Here is a 19,378-nt window from a genome sequence, read left to right on the forward strand (position 1 = left end):
GGCCTGTTGGGTTAATATCTTTAAAAGTATAGATTTTTAGCCATCTAGAAATATAGATTCTTTCGATTGATTTGAATTGGTGCATTTAATACTGTTACTAGAGGAAAATATGAAGCAAAAATATAAACTGTACAGATAAGAATAGAGGTGAAATAAAAAATGAGAGAATGTAAAATGCAAATTGTTGAAAAGGTCGAATGAAAATGCACAACAAATGCGATTAAAGAAGAAAGGGGTAGATTAATACATGTTGCAATGGTAGGAAAAGATAATGTAGGAAGGGAAGAAGAGAAAGAAAAGAGCGAGTGGGGAGTTGGTGCAGATCGGGTGCGACGGTGCTGCTAGTTTAGCAGTTTTCACCCTCTGGAGTAAAAGCGCAAGCGCTAATGTCCTTTCCCGAAGCTCGGTACTACACGCCAGTAATCCGTGGAATGCCAAGGTAGAAGGAGCTATTTTTTCGAAGAGACGCAGCAGGTATTACTGTAAGCTTTTCTTGCTATTTTTGATTAGGCGAATTATAGACATATATATGTAATAAATAGACAACGTTATTATCTTATTTTGTTCGATCCATTAGGCGCAGGTTACCTCCTGCACACTCGATCCGCATCTCTTGCTTTCTTTGCACACTTTCTTTTGCACGCAGTATGTTGTTGTTGATTGTTTTCACGGTTAATTATTGGCCTGTTTGCTGTTGCAATTTTGTCCCAGTTACCATATCACTGGCTCCCTTTCCTCGTTCATACACGTACAATCGTGTATTGGTCGTGAGAAATGAGAAGTTGGTTTTCAATCCAATGTGTCTAGATTTTAGTTAAATTTCGTCAAGTTCTAAATTTCATAGATCTACGATGTGCGTAAGTTTGCATCCCGTATCGAGAGATACAATTCTGCGTGATCACATAAAACAGAGTGAACTATTCCAATGATCGAACGAACAAACGGACAAATTAAAGATAGGGATGCAAACGAACTCTGGATCGTGAATAAACTGTTCTATCTTTGTGCAGAAATTGCGAATATATGTATAGAGCTTAGAATGCAAGAACGATGGCGTTATAATAGGTATGCATATCTCGCTGGAAATCTAACAATTAAATTGCAACCGATGATACATATTTCCTCTCTCGGTTGTCTCAAATCATCGATAATCGTCGACCCATGTAATTTTCTTGGTCTTTATCGCTGACAAACACTCTCAGACCCTCCCTCCCTCTCCCCCCCTTCCTTGATTATAAAAGTAAGAGTCAGCGATCATTCTAGCAGCTCGATATCGATTTGGTCAATGATCGATAAAACAACAAACAGATTTAGTTTCGTTATCGATCCGAAAACATTATCTATCTGGTTGGATATGTAGGCCTAAGCTAGCTAGGTCGTGAAAGAGAAGTAAAGCCGTTGAATCAGATGACAATTAGCATCCAGTCGAAAAGGATGTTTTCATTCACAAAACGATTCGTTTCGCGCCATTTCTACGCGTACTTTTCTCATACGCTCGATGAATTTGATATTGCGTTGGTCGATCACGTGGCAGGATTTTCAAATACCGATGCTATTATAAGCGGGATTCGATTGATCATATCGTTTCGCGTTACAGAGACGCAGCTCCGAATAGTTTAAGAATCGATGGTCGATCGAAGAAAGGAGATCGCCGTTGAAAGCAAGAACAGAGACGGAGATCGAACAGGATGAAGACGTGGAACGTTCAAGTAACGACTTCGTATGGACCAACCAGATACATGGAACGATCGAAGCAAAACTCGCTTAGATCGGTTTAATGTTTTTGCAGATAATACAAATGTCGATTTCCGTATCGCATTCTTTTGAGGATCTGGGCTAGGAGAGAAAGCGAAATAAGATTTCGTGTCATAACGGTCGTAAACGTATCGCGATCCGTTTGACTTTCCTCTTCACCGATACTCGACTCGGTTTGTTGGGTGAATAGAATAGAAGAGAAAAGTAGGAAATAAAGGAAAAGGAAGCGCCGGGAAATAAGTATCGGAATAAGGCGGACGGGCGGAAGGACGGACGTATAATAGGAAAGAGGAGGTGATTAAGAGAAAGTACCGAGGGAGTGAAGAAGAAAACCGTTGGCGGAGAGGTGAGGAAAGTGGGCGGCATTGCCAAGATCAAATAAAAGAGCCTCGTGACGGAGGGGCTTCGTACGGCCCTGGCGCGACTGCGGCACTGCACCCCCACAGGGGGTTCTCTGCCAAATACACCAAATCCGCCTTCCACCCCGGAACATAGAAATCACGTGAGTATTGAAAATTGGCAAAATAACGCAAAGAAAGGAAAAGAGAAAATGTGTCTGATGTGTTTGATACGATAGGAGGATAGGAGTGCATGGATGGAATGAACGTGCGCGCGCGCGTGTGTGAGGAAGAGAGAGTGGAGGCGGAAAAGAAAGAGAAACTGTGAGAGCGATTATCAGTTGGCGTGGTGAATGTTTGATGAAAACAGGGATGTCTGGTGGATGGTCGCGGATCGAACCGTAAAAACGGTGGCAGCTCGAGGGGTAGCGATGGGACCGATTCGGCAACAGCCGAGTCACAGCAGCAGTCGCAGTCGCAGTCGCAGCCGCAGTCGCAGTCACAATCACAGTCGCAGTCGCAGTCGCAAACATCGCGTGTTTCTAATGCCAGCGCACATCGTCACAATGGAGCGGAGAATTCGCGCGAAACCGATTTGTTGTCTCACGCTGCCTCCGCGTTACGAAGACTGCACTTTAAATCCGCAGGCGGAAGTCGCAGTTGTCGCACCGTTCCAAAAGTGGTCGTTATGGGTTCGAGCACCGCTTCCGAAACAACAATCAACACTAGCACCGACAGCGCCAACACGATGCTCACCATGGTAAGGCTATCGAGGGTGTACGAGTTAACCGTGTTAACGCGTATGCGAATGCGCGCGTGCAAGAGGATGAGAAGTTCGAGCGAAAGACGAGTATTTATTCGTAGGTGACGACAACGGACGGAGAGCAACCGGACGACAGTTTCGATTTGATGGATATTCCATCGGAGATGTCACCACCGGCTACTACATCGTCGACCGGTGGTCAGTCACCGGAGCCGATTCTATCGGCTGTAGCTGTAATCTCCTCACCGTTACCAGTCCATGCTTCGACCTCTTCGCCGATCGAATATTCGACCCCGGACGAGAAGGGACTTAAAACTGGCGCGAATTTGAGATCAGAACTTCCAATCGATTGTTTGGATATTCGAACATCTAGTGTTTCGAATCTTCTCGATGAGACGGAGATTCCTTCGGTCGATGCAACGCCTATTATCATCCACGGTACCGTCAACGAGGTCGGTAAGGTTTCCATCTCCGGAAGAACCCCGCCTCTTCCAGATCTCCGAGCGACCGACTTTTTCAGGTTTCTATACCATCTTTTATCCATTCTCGTTTTTCTCATACCAGTTACGTCGCTCGACTTTACTCTTATTTTGCTTGTCCTTACTCACACATATATATATACACACACACGTGCGCGCGGGCACACACACATACAGCACACCAGTAAGGGGTTCGATGGATGCTGGTCAACCAGACCCGGATGGTCTAAATCCGTTGCTAACCTTGCTTGTTGGAAGATCCCGTGGCGAAGATGGGAATCGAGAGAATCGAATAGTAAACAACATCGGTGAGAAGAAATACGGGAAGGGAAAACCGAATGTGAATGTTACGACGAACCCTCTGGACATATCGTTGATAGGAACTCGCACCGATCAAAGTAACAACGATCAGTCGTCCGATGGTCCTGGTAGAACAACCAGTGCCACGAGCAAACCTCGAGGAAAACCCGCCGGTAAGTCGAAACGATCAATTCGACGTTAATATTTAATTAGTATTTAATCGTTTCTCATATTTCTAATTAATCTCGTGTTTCGTTGATGTATTTAACGATAAATAGGTGGATTCGTTTATGTCGATCGTTGTAAAATGCGGAAAACATAAGAAACTGCTCGCGAGCAAACAAGTAGAAATAGAAAATAATCGAAAGACGAAAGAGCGAACGAAACATCTAGAGACAGGTTTTAAAGCTGTTCTCGTTAAGAATATCAATTGTGTTGTTTTCTTTCAGAATCGCATCCCCTCGTTTCAACCATTCATTCATGGGTCAGGCTCTTTTTCCCGTTTTGCGCAATAGGTATAAAGTTGATTATGACCGAGTTGTGCTTCGAGACTCTTTATTTTCGAAACTGAGAAATCACCGAACCGACTTTACGCATATACCATGTGCAAACTCGTTAAAAAACCGAGTATGTAATTGATTTGTTCAAGTCGAAGTCGAGAGTGGCTTGAGCAGGACGATCATGGCACGATAGTCGCCGATCGTCAACGGTTGGTGGTGCCTCGGGTTCGCGCTGATTTTGTCCATCAAACGAATTTCACGGTTCCTTCGTTTCCGCCTCTTTTCCTATACCGTTATAGGATCCAAATATGAGCAGTACTAGTATTCTCATGTTTTTACTTTTGATTTAATTATATTTTATTCGCCACATCTCTTTGACATTTCGATTTTGTGTTTGCTTCCTAACTCTCATTTTCTGTTTCTCTCTCTTTCTGCTCCTTCTTCGTCTCCTCCTTTCCCCCCTCCTCTCTCCTCGATCAAAAATGATTGAAACGAGCATACATGTATGTATATTGTACATATTTCGTTCGTGTTCGACAAAAGTATTTGCGTGTATTCAACATTTCGTTTTGTAACGGTTGGTATCGCTTGGTCGCGGCACGCTTTCCATGACTAGATTTCATAAAGGTACAATTTAATTTCACGAGAATCAACGTTGATCGACGATAATTGATGTAAAAAGCGGAACGGAGTACTACGATGGCGGACGTTCGAGGGAATGTTTCGAGGAGAGAAGAATCGTCGCTCATTAACATCACACACAGTTTCATTGCATTGCTCTATATTTTTCGAAGCTTGAAAAGATGTAGTATGCTACGATATCCAAAAGCGCATGTATTGTCGACTTTGCCGGTTAGCTACTATAATTATAAATAGGTGATAACGCCTCGATCGCCATACTGCAAGTGTCGTCGAATTGCCGCCCTGGATCACGAAAATCTCCATTCGCATTTTCTTTTTAGTGTTCGATCTCTTTTATTTTTACCTCTATCGAAATATCGTCTTCCTTCCGTTATCGTACTCTCCATTTTAGTCTCGCGTTACTTTGACGTCGTCATTTCTTTCTTTTCTTTTCTGTTCACGTTTTCTCTCGTTTTCGTGAATCGATATCTTCAACGCGCGCGCGCGCGCGCGTGTGTGTATGTGTAGTATTTCCACCTATCAATCTGTCTATTCGTTTCTCCGTCCGTCTGTCCGTGTACCAGTCAATTCATAACGTCGGTGCCTAAAGATACACGAGTTTCCGAAATATCGACGACGAAACGAAGAGAAAAATGAACGCAGACAAAGACAAAAGAAATCGAGGAACAAATGTTGTATATATGCGCAGAATACGGCAGCATAGTCGTCGATAATTGGAAAGACATTCCTTGGTGTAGTTTTAAAAATCGTGTTACTATGTGTATGTGTAGATACACGCGATATTTAATGTTCCATCGCGAATTATGGGCGGCAATTCTGCTTGAAAGACGCACGCGTATGTGTTTCACGCGTAAGCTTAACACCTTGAAAAAAGACTCTCCCGGCATCGCACGTTTCTTGGTCGCGAATAATCTGTTTACGCGTAACCACCGTAAAGATGTAGCGGTGAAAATCGAAGTAGACGAGAAAGTACTTAGATCCGATATGGAGGACCGACGAACGGAAACGGAAACAGAAAGGAAGGAAAGTAAAACAGGTGACGATGGTGATGGTGAAAATGAAGGTGAAAGTGAAAGAGGAGATGGAGGTGGAAGAAGAATATATAGAGGAGAAGGAGGAGGAGGAGATGGAAGAAAAGGCAGGAAGCGTGGGACGTTGAAAAAGGGCAAGATGAATTCCGTGTTCGTTCGTACGATCGGCTCCTCTCGGCCGGTGAATCGCGTATGAAAATACAAAAACGAAAAAAGGGAAAGACGAGAACGAAGATGGGGGGCGCGGACAGAGTTGGGATGGGAATATGTACACAGCGTTGTGAATCAACTGCGAAAAGGCGATAAGAAAGAAAGGAAAGACAGGTGAAGCAAAATGAAATGTAACAGACGAGGAAATGCTCGATATTCGGTGCTCGGAGATCTTTTTATAAGTACCAATGTAAACTGCAGTCAGGATCGAGGAACGAGGATAACGGATGTTTACTTTCTAATGCCGAAAAGGAGGCAACGCGAGTGGAAATAAGAGATCGACGCAAGCGGCAACAATCGTGGTGCAACAACCGTCGCTGTCATTGGACGGATCAGCCGGAGCTGCAACAATATTGCTGCACCCAGAGTTGGACGTTAGACGTCGAGAGGAAAATATGAGACAATTGTTGGATGTGGCCAATACCTTGACCTTGCAAGAAATACACGACTTTGAGATGAGGTTCGCTTATTATTCTTATTGGACGCTGTTACAGGCGTGCATTATCATTTTACTCTATTATTCGTTAGACGTAAAACGTAACAATGGTTAGGTATTTTCGACAAGTATGAAACAACCGATCTTTCTCTTCGTGGAATGTTTCAGGTACGGTAGTCCGCACCACAGTCGGTCTCAGTCGGTTAAGACTCCCGGAAGCCGTTCATCGGGCAGACCAAACTACCTGTGTCTTCCACAGCAGAGATCAAGAGTCGCGAGCATGCCAAATACCGGCGTTGAGGAAGAATATTATAGACTTCGACATTTCAGTATAACTGGTAAAGGAGTTGTAAATCGAGGAGACTCGTTGAAAAGTCGGAGATCTCGATCAAACAATAGCGTCGCTTCGAGTAACTCGAGGTGAGATTCCCCTATTTCCAATCCCTCTGTTTTTTCGTTTCTCGACAGGAATAAGCCGGTTATTGCATTAAGCAACAAACTCAAGCGAAATGAGAAAAAATGAGAAAACGAGTGAACGGACCGACGACAATCGGAAGACAGAAGGAGAAGCAGTAGTAGTAGTAATAGTAGTAGTAGAAGTAGTAGTAGTTGTTGTTGCTGTTGTTGTTGTTGTTGTAGGAGGAGGGGAGAAACAAGAAGGAGAAGAAGAAGGTGAAAAAGGAAGAGGAAAAGAAGAAGATGAAGCAAAAGAAGAGGGCGAAGAGAAAGTGAAAAACGGCGACTTTATAATATAAAGTTCCACACGGCGATTCTACTCTAAATCGAACGCGTGAGTTTACGTGTAGCATTGAGCGTTTGAGCGACGTAGACGCACGTGTTGGACCTTAGAGTAGAATTTCAATGCTGCGCGCAAAGTGTATCACACAAAGACAAACACTTGCATCGCTTCCGATTGTCATCGATTTTTCTAAAATAGACTATTCCGAGCAAAAACGAAGTTGTCGTTAAACAAATACCGGACAGATGACATAATCGATATAAATTACAAGTTACGAATTTCTTTCTTTCCCTATATCACGTGTATGTAAATATCGATTATATACTTGTTTTTTCTCTGTTTTTTTCGCCCTTTTATCGGTTTCTACCATGGCGCGACTACCAACCTGATTTGGCGATGCAGCACGGAACATTTAACAGCTTCGTATCCTGGATCGGCAAGAAATTCTGCAGCGGGATCGTTGGCGAGTTCCCGCGAAAGCAGCGCGTCTCAGGGACCAACACCGTATCGCGTTCTAATGCTGGGAGCTCCAGCCGTAGGAAAAAGTTCGCTGGTTTCTCAGTTTATGACGTCGGAATATCTTCATGCGTACGATACATCGATTGGTAAGTACTAAATATTAATTATTAATTAATATTATTATATATTATAATATATAATATTATATTATAATATATATTAATTATCAGTATTGCTTTTACACTGTCCGGTTTGCCTCAAAGCTATTGCACGATATCAAGCCCGATTTGTTTCTTCTTTCTCTTCCTACCTTTTTTCCGTTCCTCTCTTTCCAATCTATCGTCTCTGACTTTTTGTTCCTTCTGTCCTCACGATGCCGTGATAAAACACTATGCTCCCGTCGTTTCTTTACAGACGATGAATCGGGAGAGAAAACCGTCAGCGTTCTTCTAGCTGGAGAAGAATCCGAACTGACTTTTATCGATCACTCTAGCACTGAGATGACGGTACGTTACGAATAACACGTGTATGCATGCCCATTGTATTGCTGTATTAACGTACGTAATCGAAAGTGAGGAAAATTTTTTATAGAATATACCCACGTTTGCTTATTATTAGATGAATTATTGGTTTACCACGCGTGAACGATATGTCGCCATCGAGCTATGAAATGCACGACATACGCAGATCGGGAATCAGAATCTGAATCGAGAATCTCGAGAATAGATGGAATAGATTAATAAAGGGAGAGAAAATGAAAGAATGTACGGGCAAGCGGGAACGTGAGAAGGAATAGGGTGCGCGGTCGAACGCGCATATGTGGTTAGCAGTAAGCATGTAGTGTAAAACTCGGTGTGCCATCCTGAAGAGCGATTGACGATCATCGAGCCGTAACTATCGGTCAACCGTAAAACGGTCCAGCGATCGATCGAACCGTCTAACCGCGATATCTTATATATATATATATATATACACATATATAATATTCAACAATATATATATGGCGAGTTGAAAATTATAATGGTGTACGTAAGTCGGTGCTATTTTTCATAAAGCGTTATTTGCGTCCATTACCGTGAAAGATTCGGTAAAAATTCTTATTAATGTTATGATAACGTAAAATCGGTCAGTAAAGAGTAGGGAATAATACTTTGAAAAATTGACAAAGCAGCGAAAGTACTGGAGTTAAAAACTTATTCGACTTAGCGGTACCACGAATCGGTTCGACTCGACGACCGATACTATTGGATACGACATACTCGTTCCTGTCGACAACGAGTGATTTCTTTTTACAGCCGGAAACCTGCATAACTACGTACGAACCACACGCTTACTGCGTCGTCTATTCAACGACCGATCGGGCTTCGGTACGCGTGGCGGAAGAAGTTTTGCAAACACTTTGGCGCAGCGACTACGTGTCGGCTCGAGCGGTGATCCTTGTTGGAAACAAAGTCGACCTCGTTCGCAGTCGATTAGTCTCGACCGAAGGTAAGAAGCCGTGTAACTTACTCGACCGTTTCGCGATAGGTCCTTTCATTGTTTCGTATCATTTAGCTACCTCGTTGATACCTAAGCTATCATTAGATCCCTCCGAAAATTCAAGTATGGGAGATCACCGAAAGATATACAGTACACGATACATACATACAGCATCGATTATCGTTGCCGAACACACAGACGCGGAATCGCCATACCAATATCCCTCCATTCCTCCCTTGATTTTTCTTTCTGTTCTATTCTATTCTATTCTATTCTATCCTATTCTATTCTATTCTATCCTATCCTATCCTATTCTATTCTATTCTATCCATTTTATATATTCTATTCTATTCTATTTTATTCTATTTTCATCTTTTTGATGGATACAATTCTATTTCTATGTTGTAGAGGGGAAATCTATGGCTACATCTTACGACTGTAAATTTATCGAAACATCGGTCGGAATCAATCATAATGTCGACGAACTTCTCGTTGGCTTGCTTACGCAAATTCGACTGAAGCTCGAGAACCCTGAAAGAACAAGGGACCTATTTCGGAAGAGATCGCGAAAGAATCGTAGCAAATCACCTTTAGGATCTTGTTCTGAAAACAATTCACCGAAAAAATATCGCGGTAGTCGTACAAGTACCAGTTTAAAGGTACGAAATTTATTAGGTAAGGTATGGGCAAGAGATAGCAAGTCCAAGAGTTGTGAAAATTTACACGTTCTTTAATCGTTTGGACGAAGAAATGCGACACGACATTCTATTCCTACTCGATCAGAACGTCACTAAAGTTGCTTTCAATCTGCAATTTCTTCTTTTTTTACCTTTGTTTCTTCTCTTCTTATTTCTCTATCGTTCTCTTCTTTCTGGTAGTTGTTTTTATCCCTTTTGCCTTCGATAATTACATTATTATTTTTCGATCTTTATTCCATTTTTCTACATAACTTCTTGAGCTTCGATTGCTTTGGATTTCGCATCGCGGGGACCAGCATTTATCAGACCACTAGTCAATTCTCTCGTTGTTTCCTATTTTACTCTAATCGTATTGGTGTTGTAAGTTTTAATAGAATCGGTTTATTGGATAAAATACGGTCCATCTAAATACATACATGATCGAATAGCTTGAAAAGCGTTTATAAAGACGTTTTTGCGAAACTTTAACTACGTTTCGACAATGGAGTCACGAATAGATCGAAACCTCGAATATAGAATAATTCGAACGAATTCCTCTCTGAAACCAACTGTTCCAACCTCGAAATTATAAAAAGCCGAAAGCATTGTGTGTCACTTACATATTTCCAGCTCTTTATTTTAGCTTGTTCACCTCTTCTCTCGCTCTCAAACTCTTCCTCTTACATCGGTCTTTTTTTGTTGTGGTGCAATCAGTTTTATCGATCTCTTTACTCTTCGCATGTTTGATATACATATGTATACATTACTCCCGTTCTACGATCCAAACGCGAAGAAGTGAACCAATGTTCTTATGTTTTTCAAGCTCGCACCATCGATGCACAGCCATAATCGCATTAGGATTATTTTCTTCAAATTTCACTACATACCAGGAGTAAAAACACCATTTATATTATATATCTCTACATTAATATTAAATTGACAATATACATATATATGTATGTAAGCAGTTACTTCGTCTTTCGCAATTCCACAACTTTCCTACATTGGGTTTCGTCGTTACGTTAGTTGTCACGCAAATGTTGCTTGAATGGTTGATTGGTTGAACGCAATCGTGAACAAACAGTACAAAAGTTTGTCGCCTTACTTCGTTCGTCATTTAAATGATACAGAGAATAAGATAGAGAAGGAGCGAGGGGAAAAAATAAGAGCCGGAAGAAAAATGATAAGACTAAAAAATGGAAAAATAAAAGGTACGCGTGCCCATTTTTTATCTCGCAAAACAACGTTAAATTATGTTTCTTAATAATCTGTTACGATATATTATGAAAATTTATAGAATAACAAACGCGTTTTTTCTTGTTTGTTAATCGCGAAGCGAAAAAATTGTAACGAATCGAGCTGTATCGCTCGAGCAAACGGATTAGTTTCCGTTTAAGTACGTACGAAGAGAAAGAAGGATTTACTTAATAGAAAAGAGACAGGGAAACATAAAAAGGGGAAAAAAGACAAAATCACACATTTAGAGTACGATAAGTGCATAAATACAAGTTCACATGTGAGATTTTGTTCGTTTACGAGGTTTTACACATATGACGGATTTTTGGAAGACTGTCCGGTAAATCGTATTACTCTTTAAGTATACAACCAATTTTACCTTAGTCTGTACTGTTACCTTATAATAACCTCCCGTCCATCGACTAGAAAGAAATTTCTACGAGCCATGGCAATCGTTTAAATCGCCATTACTGCATGGAATCGTAACGAACGTATCGGACATTTCGAGTACACGAATGACCATAAATTAGTCGTTAAGAACCGCGCTACTTGTTTCCGCGAAAAGTTTCCATTACTTTTCGTGCCGAAACGAACTGTAATTGTACCGTGCTGTACCATGCCGTACCATGCCGTGCATTGTACCAAATTTTAACTTTTAACCTTTCAAAGCGCATGTGCGAGACTGATTTTCATTCGATTTCGAATATCAAACGATACCGCTGACGAACGGGCGTTTCGTTTCCGTGAGAAAATTGTTTGCGAAATAAACTACATGTTCCGATAAGAACAAACGTCGACGATGCGCGCATGCTCTTTTACTTGTACTTTTTTTCTCTTTTTCGAGAAAAGATCGTCCTCTGCTCTTCGTTAGGCCGTATTATCGACGAGAGCAGCGACGTTAAACGGCAAGGACATACAAAAGGAAATTGAGAATGAGAGGGCAAACTGTAATCGAAAGGACCAATTTGATAAGAAATAAGATGCGCAAAGAAAAATAAAAAGAAAACATTATGACTTTCATGAGTAGACTACGATGGAATGAGAATGGGGATGATGGGGAGCGTGCAAGCGAGAGAGAAAGAAAGAGAGAGAGAGAGCGAGAGAGAGAGAGAAAGAACGAAAGAGACAGAGAGAGAGAGAGAGAGAGAGAGAAAGAGGAGGGGTAGAAAATGAGGGATTTAAGGAGGGAAGAGTACGATGTTCGCTGATGATTATCCGTCCATCAATGTACACCTTGAAAAAGATATCCTTCGCAAACGACCATGCCGATTTTAATCAAGAGCTGATCGATGTTGACGAGCTTTGTTTGAAGGATCCACACGAACACCGTCTCTTGGAATGTGAGGTGGTGAATCGGTCGCACTGCCCTCTCGATGTGGAGAAAATCTCGAGGAAGACGCAAGCGGACAAATGATATATGTACAATGTACATATAATACGTCTCGATTTTGACGGACACAAACACGTGTCGCTTGTTGAATATGTATGTATGTATGTACGTATGTATATATGTATGTATGTATGTATGTACGTATGTATGTATGTATGTATGTATGTATGTATGTATGTATGTATGTATGCATGTCTACATGTATGTGTGTTTGTTGTGTGTGTGTGCGCGCGCGCACGAGCGCGTGTTGTGTGCATGCATTTGTGTATTTATGTATGTACGTATGTAGGTATGTACGTATGTACGTATGTACATATGCATCTATGTATGTATGTACGTATGCATATATGTATGTGTGCATATATGAATATACGAATGTACGTATGTACATATTTATGTGCGTATGTATGTATATACGTATGTGCGCATTTATGTATGTATGTGTGTACGTATGTATATACAAATGTGATATGTATGTATATGCGATCGAATGCACCGACGAATACCCACATTTTGCGGACCAGAGCCTACCGATTAGGCAATTTCTTCGATCGATGTTATATTATATCCTTGTACCTGTATGCGTAGTAAAGCCGCGCTGATTTTATTGTCTTTTCTTGTTATTAGCGTATCAAACAACGTTGTTAGTATATTGACCGTTGCTATCGATAATACGATTTTCTAGTGTATGGAAAATCGGGATACAACGAGAAATAGATTCAGATCGAATTTGCGATTCGACCCTGATCTTTACGCTACATGATGTCATGTCGGTGATAGCGATGACAATGACTATGACAACAGAAACGCTGACGACGATCGTTTCGATAATATATTACAAACATTTTTATTTCTATTTACATTTCTATGTCTGTACGTACGTCCAATATATCTGAAATAAGTTATCGTTTCATCCTTGTGTATGTATTTTAAAATCATCGAAATTGATTGTTTAGCGAATTATTATGCTGATGCGTTGATAATAATTCTCGTTTTTTCTTCATACATATGCATGTATATATAGGAACTACAAAATCTCTTGAAAGAAAATACTTCCTGAAGCATCGCCAATTTAAACATCCGATAAAAACCAAAGCCATTGTTTTCCAAAATTCTATTTCATCGTATACTAGTGATGAAATATTAATAATGTCCAAGAAAAAAATGCGACACCTAGTTGATACGGAATGCATGTAAATCGATAAAATAAAGATATAGCATTTTCTCATTCATCTAATTCGTTTATTGCGAGTTGCACATGTTTTTTTTTTAATAAAAATTTATCTTTTCGTATATTTTTCATACGCATCCACTAGCATCGCGTGAATACATGTTGGAGTATATATGCGTGTATTTCATTTTAAACAATATTACTTATAAGCCCACTTACATAAATTCACAATGAAATTTCATTTCTTAAGAGGAAACTGTTTTTAAGTTGTTTGCTTTTTTATACATATAATATACACATAAGCACGACATTATGGTAAAAAGGAAAGGAATCGGAATTTAAAGGACTGTTACATTTTATTCCATCTCTTCTTATATGAAAGAACTAGTTCTTAGACCTAATTTCAATGCGTACGTATGTATTCATATACATGTATACATACACTTGATAACCATGTAAGTGGGGACTGAGGACGAGCAATCGCAAGAAACGCATGAAACAGAATATGCGCCACTGTTATGTATGGATTTACTTGTGTATATGTGCATTGGGGGTATTAATAGCTTGCTGAGATGTCACAGAGTTACAGGCATCTAAAAGAAAAACTAACCTCTTCGTTTCTTATACGATAAATGGTTATATTCAACGCAACCTTGAACAATTTTAGATACTTTTCACACGACAATTCGACAAATATTTATCGAACGTAATCGAACTCGATCACATGCGGAATCACGTGCAAGTAATATCCCACGATATTGTAAACCAAGGTAAAACGTATGATTAACAGTGAAATGTCATTTGGCGTTTAAGGATAGCAGTATGAAACGTAACTTTCCGTGAGTTGAATAATATCCAAGTGGATATATTTAACGAATATATTATACAAATTCTTCAACGTTGTATCGTTTAAAATTTTTTAGTGCAAGTAAACTTAGGTTGATGGATAAGACATTGAAGGAAGACTAGAAAAGTTTCTCTATGCGATGGAGCTATTCCATTAGACTTTTCATGTTTCTCTTTTATATTCCACTTTAGATTCACTTCAAAATACTTATTTTTCTCTCTTTTTTGTATTTATATCAAGACCATGTCAAAGCCTGAGACACCAAAATTTGTAACTGCCCTATTTTCCTTCAAAGGAAAAAATAATGATGAGGTATGTTTCATTTTCTATTTTATTCTCTATTTCTATAGATTGGTTTTGCAATTTCAACATTACTGCATTTTTGTTTTAGCTGTGTTTTAAAAAGGGAGATGTGATTACGATAACACAGACAGACGAAGGAGGTTGGTGGGAAGGAACATTACATGATAAAACAGGATGGTTTCCATCTAATTACGTCAAAGAGTGCAGGGTTCCAGGTATTGTGCATGTAATGAAACAATCTGTATTTAATCATTTTGATAACCTCCATTAGATTCTTACGTGCTTACCTTTTATGCTGTTACTACATTTACAATATTTTTATTTTGTTTATAGAGAATAGTGTCTCGACTATGAAAGCAACTGAAAAAGTTCTGCAAGAATCTCCTGTGCATCAGAAGCTAAATTGTGATATTGTATTGAAAGATTTGGTAGACTCTGAAAGAGTGAATGTAGCGGAATTGCAGGGTTTGATAAATAGTTTTTTACATCCTCTAGAATCTGCTAACATGTAAGTATATGTGATAAATTATTTATTAATTTTGTGGGAATGCATACATACAAATACACACACCTTTGCAATACAACAAATGAGATGTATTATAAATCTTCAATGTATAGATTGAACAAAGAAGAATACAAGCAACTTCTAGGTAATGTACATGAAGTTTTGGAAGTACATCAACGATTGCTATCCAATTTGGAAGCAACTATGACACAAGATTCTAGAGTTGGAAATCTCTTTCTAACACTTGCACCAAAATTAAAGTCCATTCATACAATGTATTGCAGAAATCATCCGAAGGCAGTATGTATCTTAGATCGGTACAGGTATGTAAGAAATAAAAAAATTATTTTTGTTACTTAAGTTTAACTATAGGAAAAGGATATGACACTTGGAAGTTATTTTCTTTATAAAATTAAGTTCATTTCTTCTTCTAGAGATGAACTGAATGATTTCATGGAACGTAGTGGAGCAATATCACCAGGGATATTAGTATTAACAACTGGTTTAAGTAAACCTTTCCGAAGATTGGATAAATATTCTGCTATGCTTCAAGAATTGGAGAGGTATACGGAAAGAAATCATCCTGATAGAGGTGACACACAACGCAGTATAGCAGTATACAGAGAGATAGCGGTAAGTCGTTTTATTGTATTCTTACGTTGTTCTCTATTTTAAGCTCCATAAGGATATTTGGCATTTTCAGCAAAATACGTTACAATTTTTGTTGCATTCTCTTGTAGGATCGATGTGCATCCATACGAAAGCAACGTGAGTTGGCGCTTCAAGTGTTAACCAGCGGTATTAAAGGATGGGAGGGAGAAGAGTTAAGCTCACTCGGGGAAATTCTTTATGTCGGATCTGTCACTTTGGCAAGCGGAACTACTGGTCTAGATCGTCGAGATAGATACTTTGTTCTTTTTCCAACGACTCTTTTGGTCCTCAGTGCCAGTCCAAGGATGAGCTCTTTCGTTTACGAAGTATATTCGACATTTTTTTCTCTATATTTTATATCTCGTTGTATATCTCTCATCTTCACAGAAATGTCTAAATAAATGCTTACACGTTTTCTCCATTCGCAGGGAAAACTTCCATTAACAGGTATTACTATTACTCAAGTGGAAGATACAGATGAAATAAGAAATGCTTTTGAAATTACAGGCAAGGAATCCGAATCATTTATTCGTTATGAAATAATATTAATCACCACGCAAATTCGATACAAATTTTACTTGACCTGTGATCAATAAAATTTCCATTTGATCTTAGGACCAATGATCGAGAGTATACTAGTACTTTGTGGTACTAAAGAAGATCAGCAGCGATGGATCGAACTTTTAATACAGGAACAAACAACGAATAACAGTCTCGTGAAATCATCAACGACGTCACGCGTGAGTTACAGTTTACCTCCATATGCTCGTCTTTCAAGATATTTTGCGAAATTAGTCAGACAAAAAATTATACGTCCTGAACTTTTGAAAAAATTGCTTTATTTACAATACGTTCTGCGACCAGATATGAGTAATGTAAAAATGCGAAGGACTAATATAACGACATATGTCCTTCATCCGATGCAAACAAATAGTCAGGATAGTTGTTCACACAACTACTCGGCAAGTTTCGAGTCGAATAAGATCTCAACGGGGCAATCATTCGTTGGAACGACAATGTTGCGTAAATCTACTTTGACTCTCAATGTGAAATATGCAATAGCAGATATTGATCTTAGTACTGTAGGAATAACAAAGGGCTCATCTTCGACGGAATTAATATCAACTGAGAAAGATACACGAGGTGAAATTAGTAAAAGTTTGCCACTTGTTAGTATTGGAAGTTCTATTACTGCTGGTTTCGCCAATAATAATAATAATGTAAATACCGTAAGCGTTGTTGACGAACAACTCGCTTGTCGATCACGTTTCACGAATCTTGCTCATTCGTTTCCAATTGGCTGTAACTTCCATCAAGATACATTTGGTGAAACGAAGAAGCACATAGATGTAGCGGCCGCGATAAAGTGTTGGAAGAGTAAAGAATTCACTGACGAACAACCTATTATGATAAATTCTGTACATCATCCATCCGTTCCTGTGTGTAATTCAAACATTATTGAGAATTGCTGTCAAGCGAATGTAATTAGTGTTGGATCATCAGATTCAGGAATGGCTGAAAGTTATCGATTAAATTCTTCTGAAATAAATTCTTCCTGTAAATCTTGTACGTGCATTGAGAACAAGTACAGCATAGAACATCCTATAAGGATCTATTCTGATGAAAGTGAGAACGATGAGAATAATTTTGAATATCAGTGCGTTTGTACATCACCTTTTGGTTCAACCCCCAGGGATAGTGCTCACTTATCTGATTCATCGAAACATAATGATAATACTTTAGATCCTCCGACCTGCGAAACTGCTAGTACGATAGTTTACAATTCTGACCATGCCTTTACAACGAATAAAATACAAACAAAAGAAAATGTGCTTTCGAATAAATATGAGCATACAATGCAAAGAAGGTTTACACAACCTATACCGTACACACATCAAAGTATTGTACGAAAAGTTGGAAGGAAAGCAATTCAGCCAACTCGACCTGTCGAAAACGATTATAATGGAACACATCAAATATACACATCAGGACTATATGCCCATTGGTGGTTGAAGAAGTCTATACCATTTTCTGGATGCTCGGATCAAGGCAAGCTTCCATGGCATGGCTGTCTTTTTTTTCCTACTTGTTTAATTAGCGTTTTTGCTTGTGTTACTACTAATTGTATCTTTTTACACACGCGCGCGCACGGCACACGCACGCACGCACACACATACAGAGAGAAATGAAACGCGTACACGAGCACACAAGCGTATGCTTTCATTTCACAGCCATGTTGTGTGAAGTAAGCTTTCGCTTTGCTAACGTCAGTATGCATTTTAAGAATCTAATTGAAAAAAGAAAATCTGCGTTCACTTGCATATATAGTTGGTTTATTTATGATTTTTCTTTCGTTCATTTAGAACATGGACATGTATAGAGCATGTTTCAAAATTATATATATTTTTTAGTTTAGTTATAATTAGCATAAATAATAAATTGATTTGCACTCTTTACGACTTATTAGATTTGCAGTCAACAAAGCGGGAAACAGCAACAACAACAAACGCAACAGCAGCAACGACAGTCACAACAACACAGATCAGTCACGGAACATTGTGTCTCCCTAGGAATTAGAACACCTTGGAGTATCGCTTCGTTACGACCAGCACCTCCTTTCTATAGCTTCAAAGTATTTGGTAAAATTGACATTTGGATTTATCACGCGTACAGCCGCCATACGGTATAAATATGAAATTTGAAAAATATATCGTAACATGTATATTCATAATAACAAGAAACATGTTATCACTTATAGATGAAAGACAATTTGAAGAGGACGCGATCATATTGAAGGTGATAGAGGCGTACTGCCTTTCTGTTAATGCTAGATTCACCGTGCATTCTGGAGAATCAACTTGTAGGTTGTGGATTACATTTTCGGTTTCTAAGATGTATAGTAGTGAATTTTTGTATAGTAACGTTTACATTTCGCATATCATGTTTACATTTTAGCAATGCTGGAATATGATTCGCATAAAATGCGAGACAGAACATCTTTGATGCATAATCGTGGAAATTGGGATTTTTGTAGTAATCGGTAATCATCGTCTAGTTATGTTACAATATTTCCCATAATTGTATACAGTATACACAAAAAAAAACGCTTCTAACATATCGTTCATTTTGAATAGGACATTATCAGAAACAGTTAGAACATTGAAAAATCAAATGACAGATTTACAATCGCAAATGTCATTATTGACGAAACAATTGGACGAAGAGAGAAGATCGAGACTTTCTTTAGCCGCAACGGTAAAACGTAGCATTGGTGTTGTGGACGGATCGGTACCTTAAATGTTCTTGACAAAAGATATAATTTCTTGATATAATGATCTGTGTTTTATCATATTTGCATCTTTTAATCCGATTCAATTTAAGTTTGACATTGGGAATGTTCTCTCTGTAAAATTTTCACACAGTGCCATTGTAATAAAAATAAAAGAATGAGTAACTGAACAAGGCGT

At 39.2% G+C, this 19,378-nt stretch overlaps 2 protein-coding genes across 14 annotated transcripts; both read left to right on the forward strand.

Annotated features, from left to right (window-relative positions):
• The first annotated feature begins 307 nt into the window (after positions 1 to 307).
• Positions 308 to 13,666, forward strand: LOC100651823. 7 transcript variants are annotated; one of them, XM_048408951.1, is made up of 13 exons: positions 308 to 482; positions 1,598 to 1,709; positions 1,769 to 2,257; positions 2,741 to 2,853; positions 2,958 to 3,376; positions 3,513 to 3,808; positions 4,085 to 4,150; positions 6,271 to 6,478; positions 6,623 to 6,874; positions 7,596 to 7,798; positions 8,067 to 8,158; positions 8,948 to 9,140; positions 9,540 to 13,666. In XM_048408951.1, the coding sequence occupies exons 4-13, from the start codon at positions 2,782 to 2,784 to the stop codon at positions 9,863 to 9,865; spliced, it is 2,127 nt and encodes a 708-aa protein (XP_048264908.1). In that variant the 5' UTR covers positions 308 to 482; positions 1,598 to 1,709; positions 1,769 to 2,257; positions 2,741 to 2,781; the 3' UTR covers positions 9,866 to 13,666. The 7 variants fall into 7 exon arrangements, with proteins under 7 accessions (XP_048264908.1, XP_048264906.1, XP_048264902.1 ...); XM_048408949.1 differs by having other exon boundaries at positions 1,790 to 2,257; XM_048408945.1 differs by having other exon boundaries at positions 308 to 474.
• Positions 13,667 to 13,776: 110 nt separating this feature from the next.
• On the forward strand, positions 13,777 to 19,370 carry LOC100642627 (rho guanine nucleotide exchange factor 7). Of its 7 annotated transcripts, none has more exons than XM_048408914.1 (13): positions 13,782 to 14,444; positions 14,529 to 14,764; positions 14,844 to 14,970; positions 15,089 to 15,263; positions 15,374 to 15,583; positions 15,695 to 15,893; positions 16,001 to 16,237; positions 16,340 to 16,418; positions 16,527 to 18,036; positions 18,378 to 18,550; positions 18,670 to 18,771; positions 18,867 to 18,951; positions 19,046 to 19,370. In XM_048408914.1, the coding sequence occupies exons 2-13, from the start codon at positions 14,696 to 14,698 to the stop codon at positions 19,206 to 19,208; spliced, it is 3,129 nt and encodes a 1,042-aa protein (XP_048264871.1). In that variant the 5' UTR covers positions 13,782 to 14,444; positions 14,529 to 14,695; the 3' UTR covers positions 19,209 to 19,370. The 7 variants fall into 7 exon arrangements, 4 of the variants coding, with proteins under 4 accessions (XP_048264862.1, XP_048264866.1, XP_048264871.1 ...); XR_002308089.2 differs by having other exon boundaries at positions 13,970 to 14,444; positions 16,527 to 16,651; positions 18,379 to 18,550; positions 18,670 to 18,775; positions 19,046 to 19,209; XM_020864820.2 differs by having other exon boundaries at positions 13,983 to 14,444; positions 16,527 to 16,651; positions 18,379 to 18,550.
• The last annotated feature ends 8 nt before the right edge of the window (positions 19,371 to 19,378 follow it).

Source organism: Bombus terrestris, chromosome 1, assembly GCF_910591885.1.
Source record: "Bombus terrestris chromosome 1, iyBomTerr1.2, whole genome shotgun sequence".
Classification (NCBI taxonomy): Eukaryota; Metazoa; Arthropoda; class Insecta; order Hymenoptera; family Apidae; genus Bombus; species Bombus terrestris.

Excerpts from the sequence above, each read along its gene's own strand:
- LOC100651823 (XM_048408951.1), top strand. The coding sequence starts at position 2,782 with ATGGGTTCGAGCACCGCTTCCGAAACAACAATCAACACTAGCACCGAC. Across the intron at positions 3,377-3,512 it reads CGAGCGACCGACTTTTTCAG|CACACCAGTAAGGGGTTCGA; the intron begins GTTTCTATACCA and ends ACACACATACAG. Across the intron at positions 3,809-4,084 it reads ACCTCGAGGAAAACCCGCCG|AATCGCATCCCCTCGTTTCA; the intron begins GTAAGTCGAAAC and ends GTTTTCTTTCAG.
- LOC100642627 (XM_048408914.1), top strand. The coding sequence starts at position 14,696 with ATGTCAAAGCCTGAGACACCAAAATTTGTAACTGCCCTATTTTCCTTC. Across the intron at positions 14,765-14,843 it reads AAGGAAAAAATAATGATGAG|CTGTGTTTTAAAAAGGGAGA; the intron begins GTATGTTTCATT and ends TTTTTGTTTTAG. Across the intron at positions 18,952-19,045 it reads TGGGATTTTTGTAGTAATCG|GACATTATCAGAAACAGTTA; the intron begins GTAATCATCGTC and ends CATTTTGAATAG.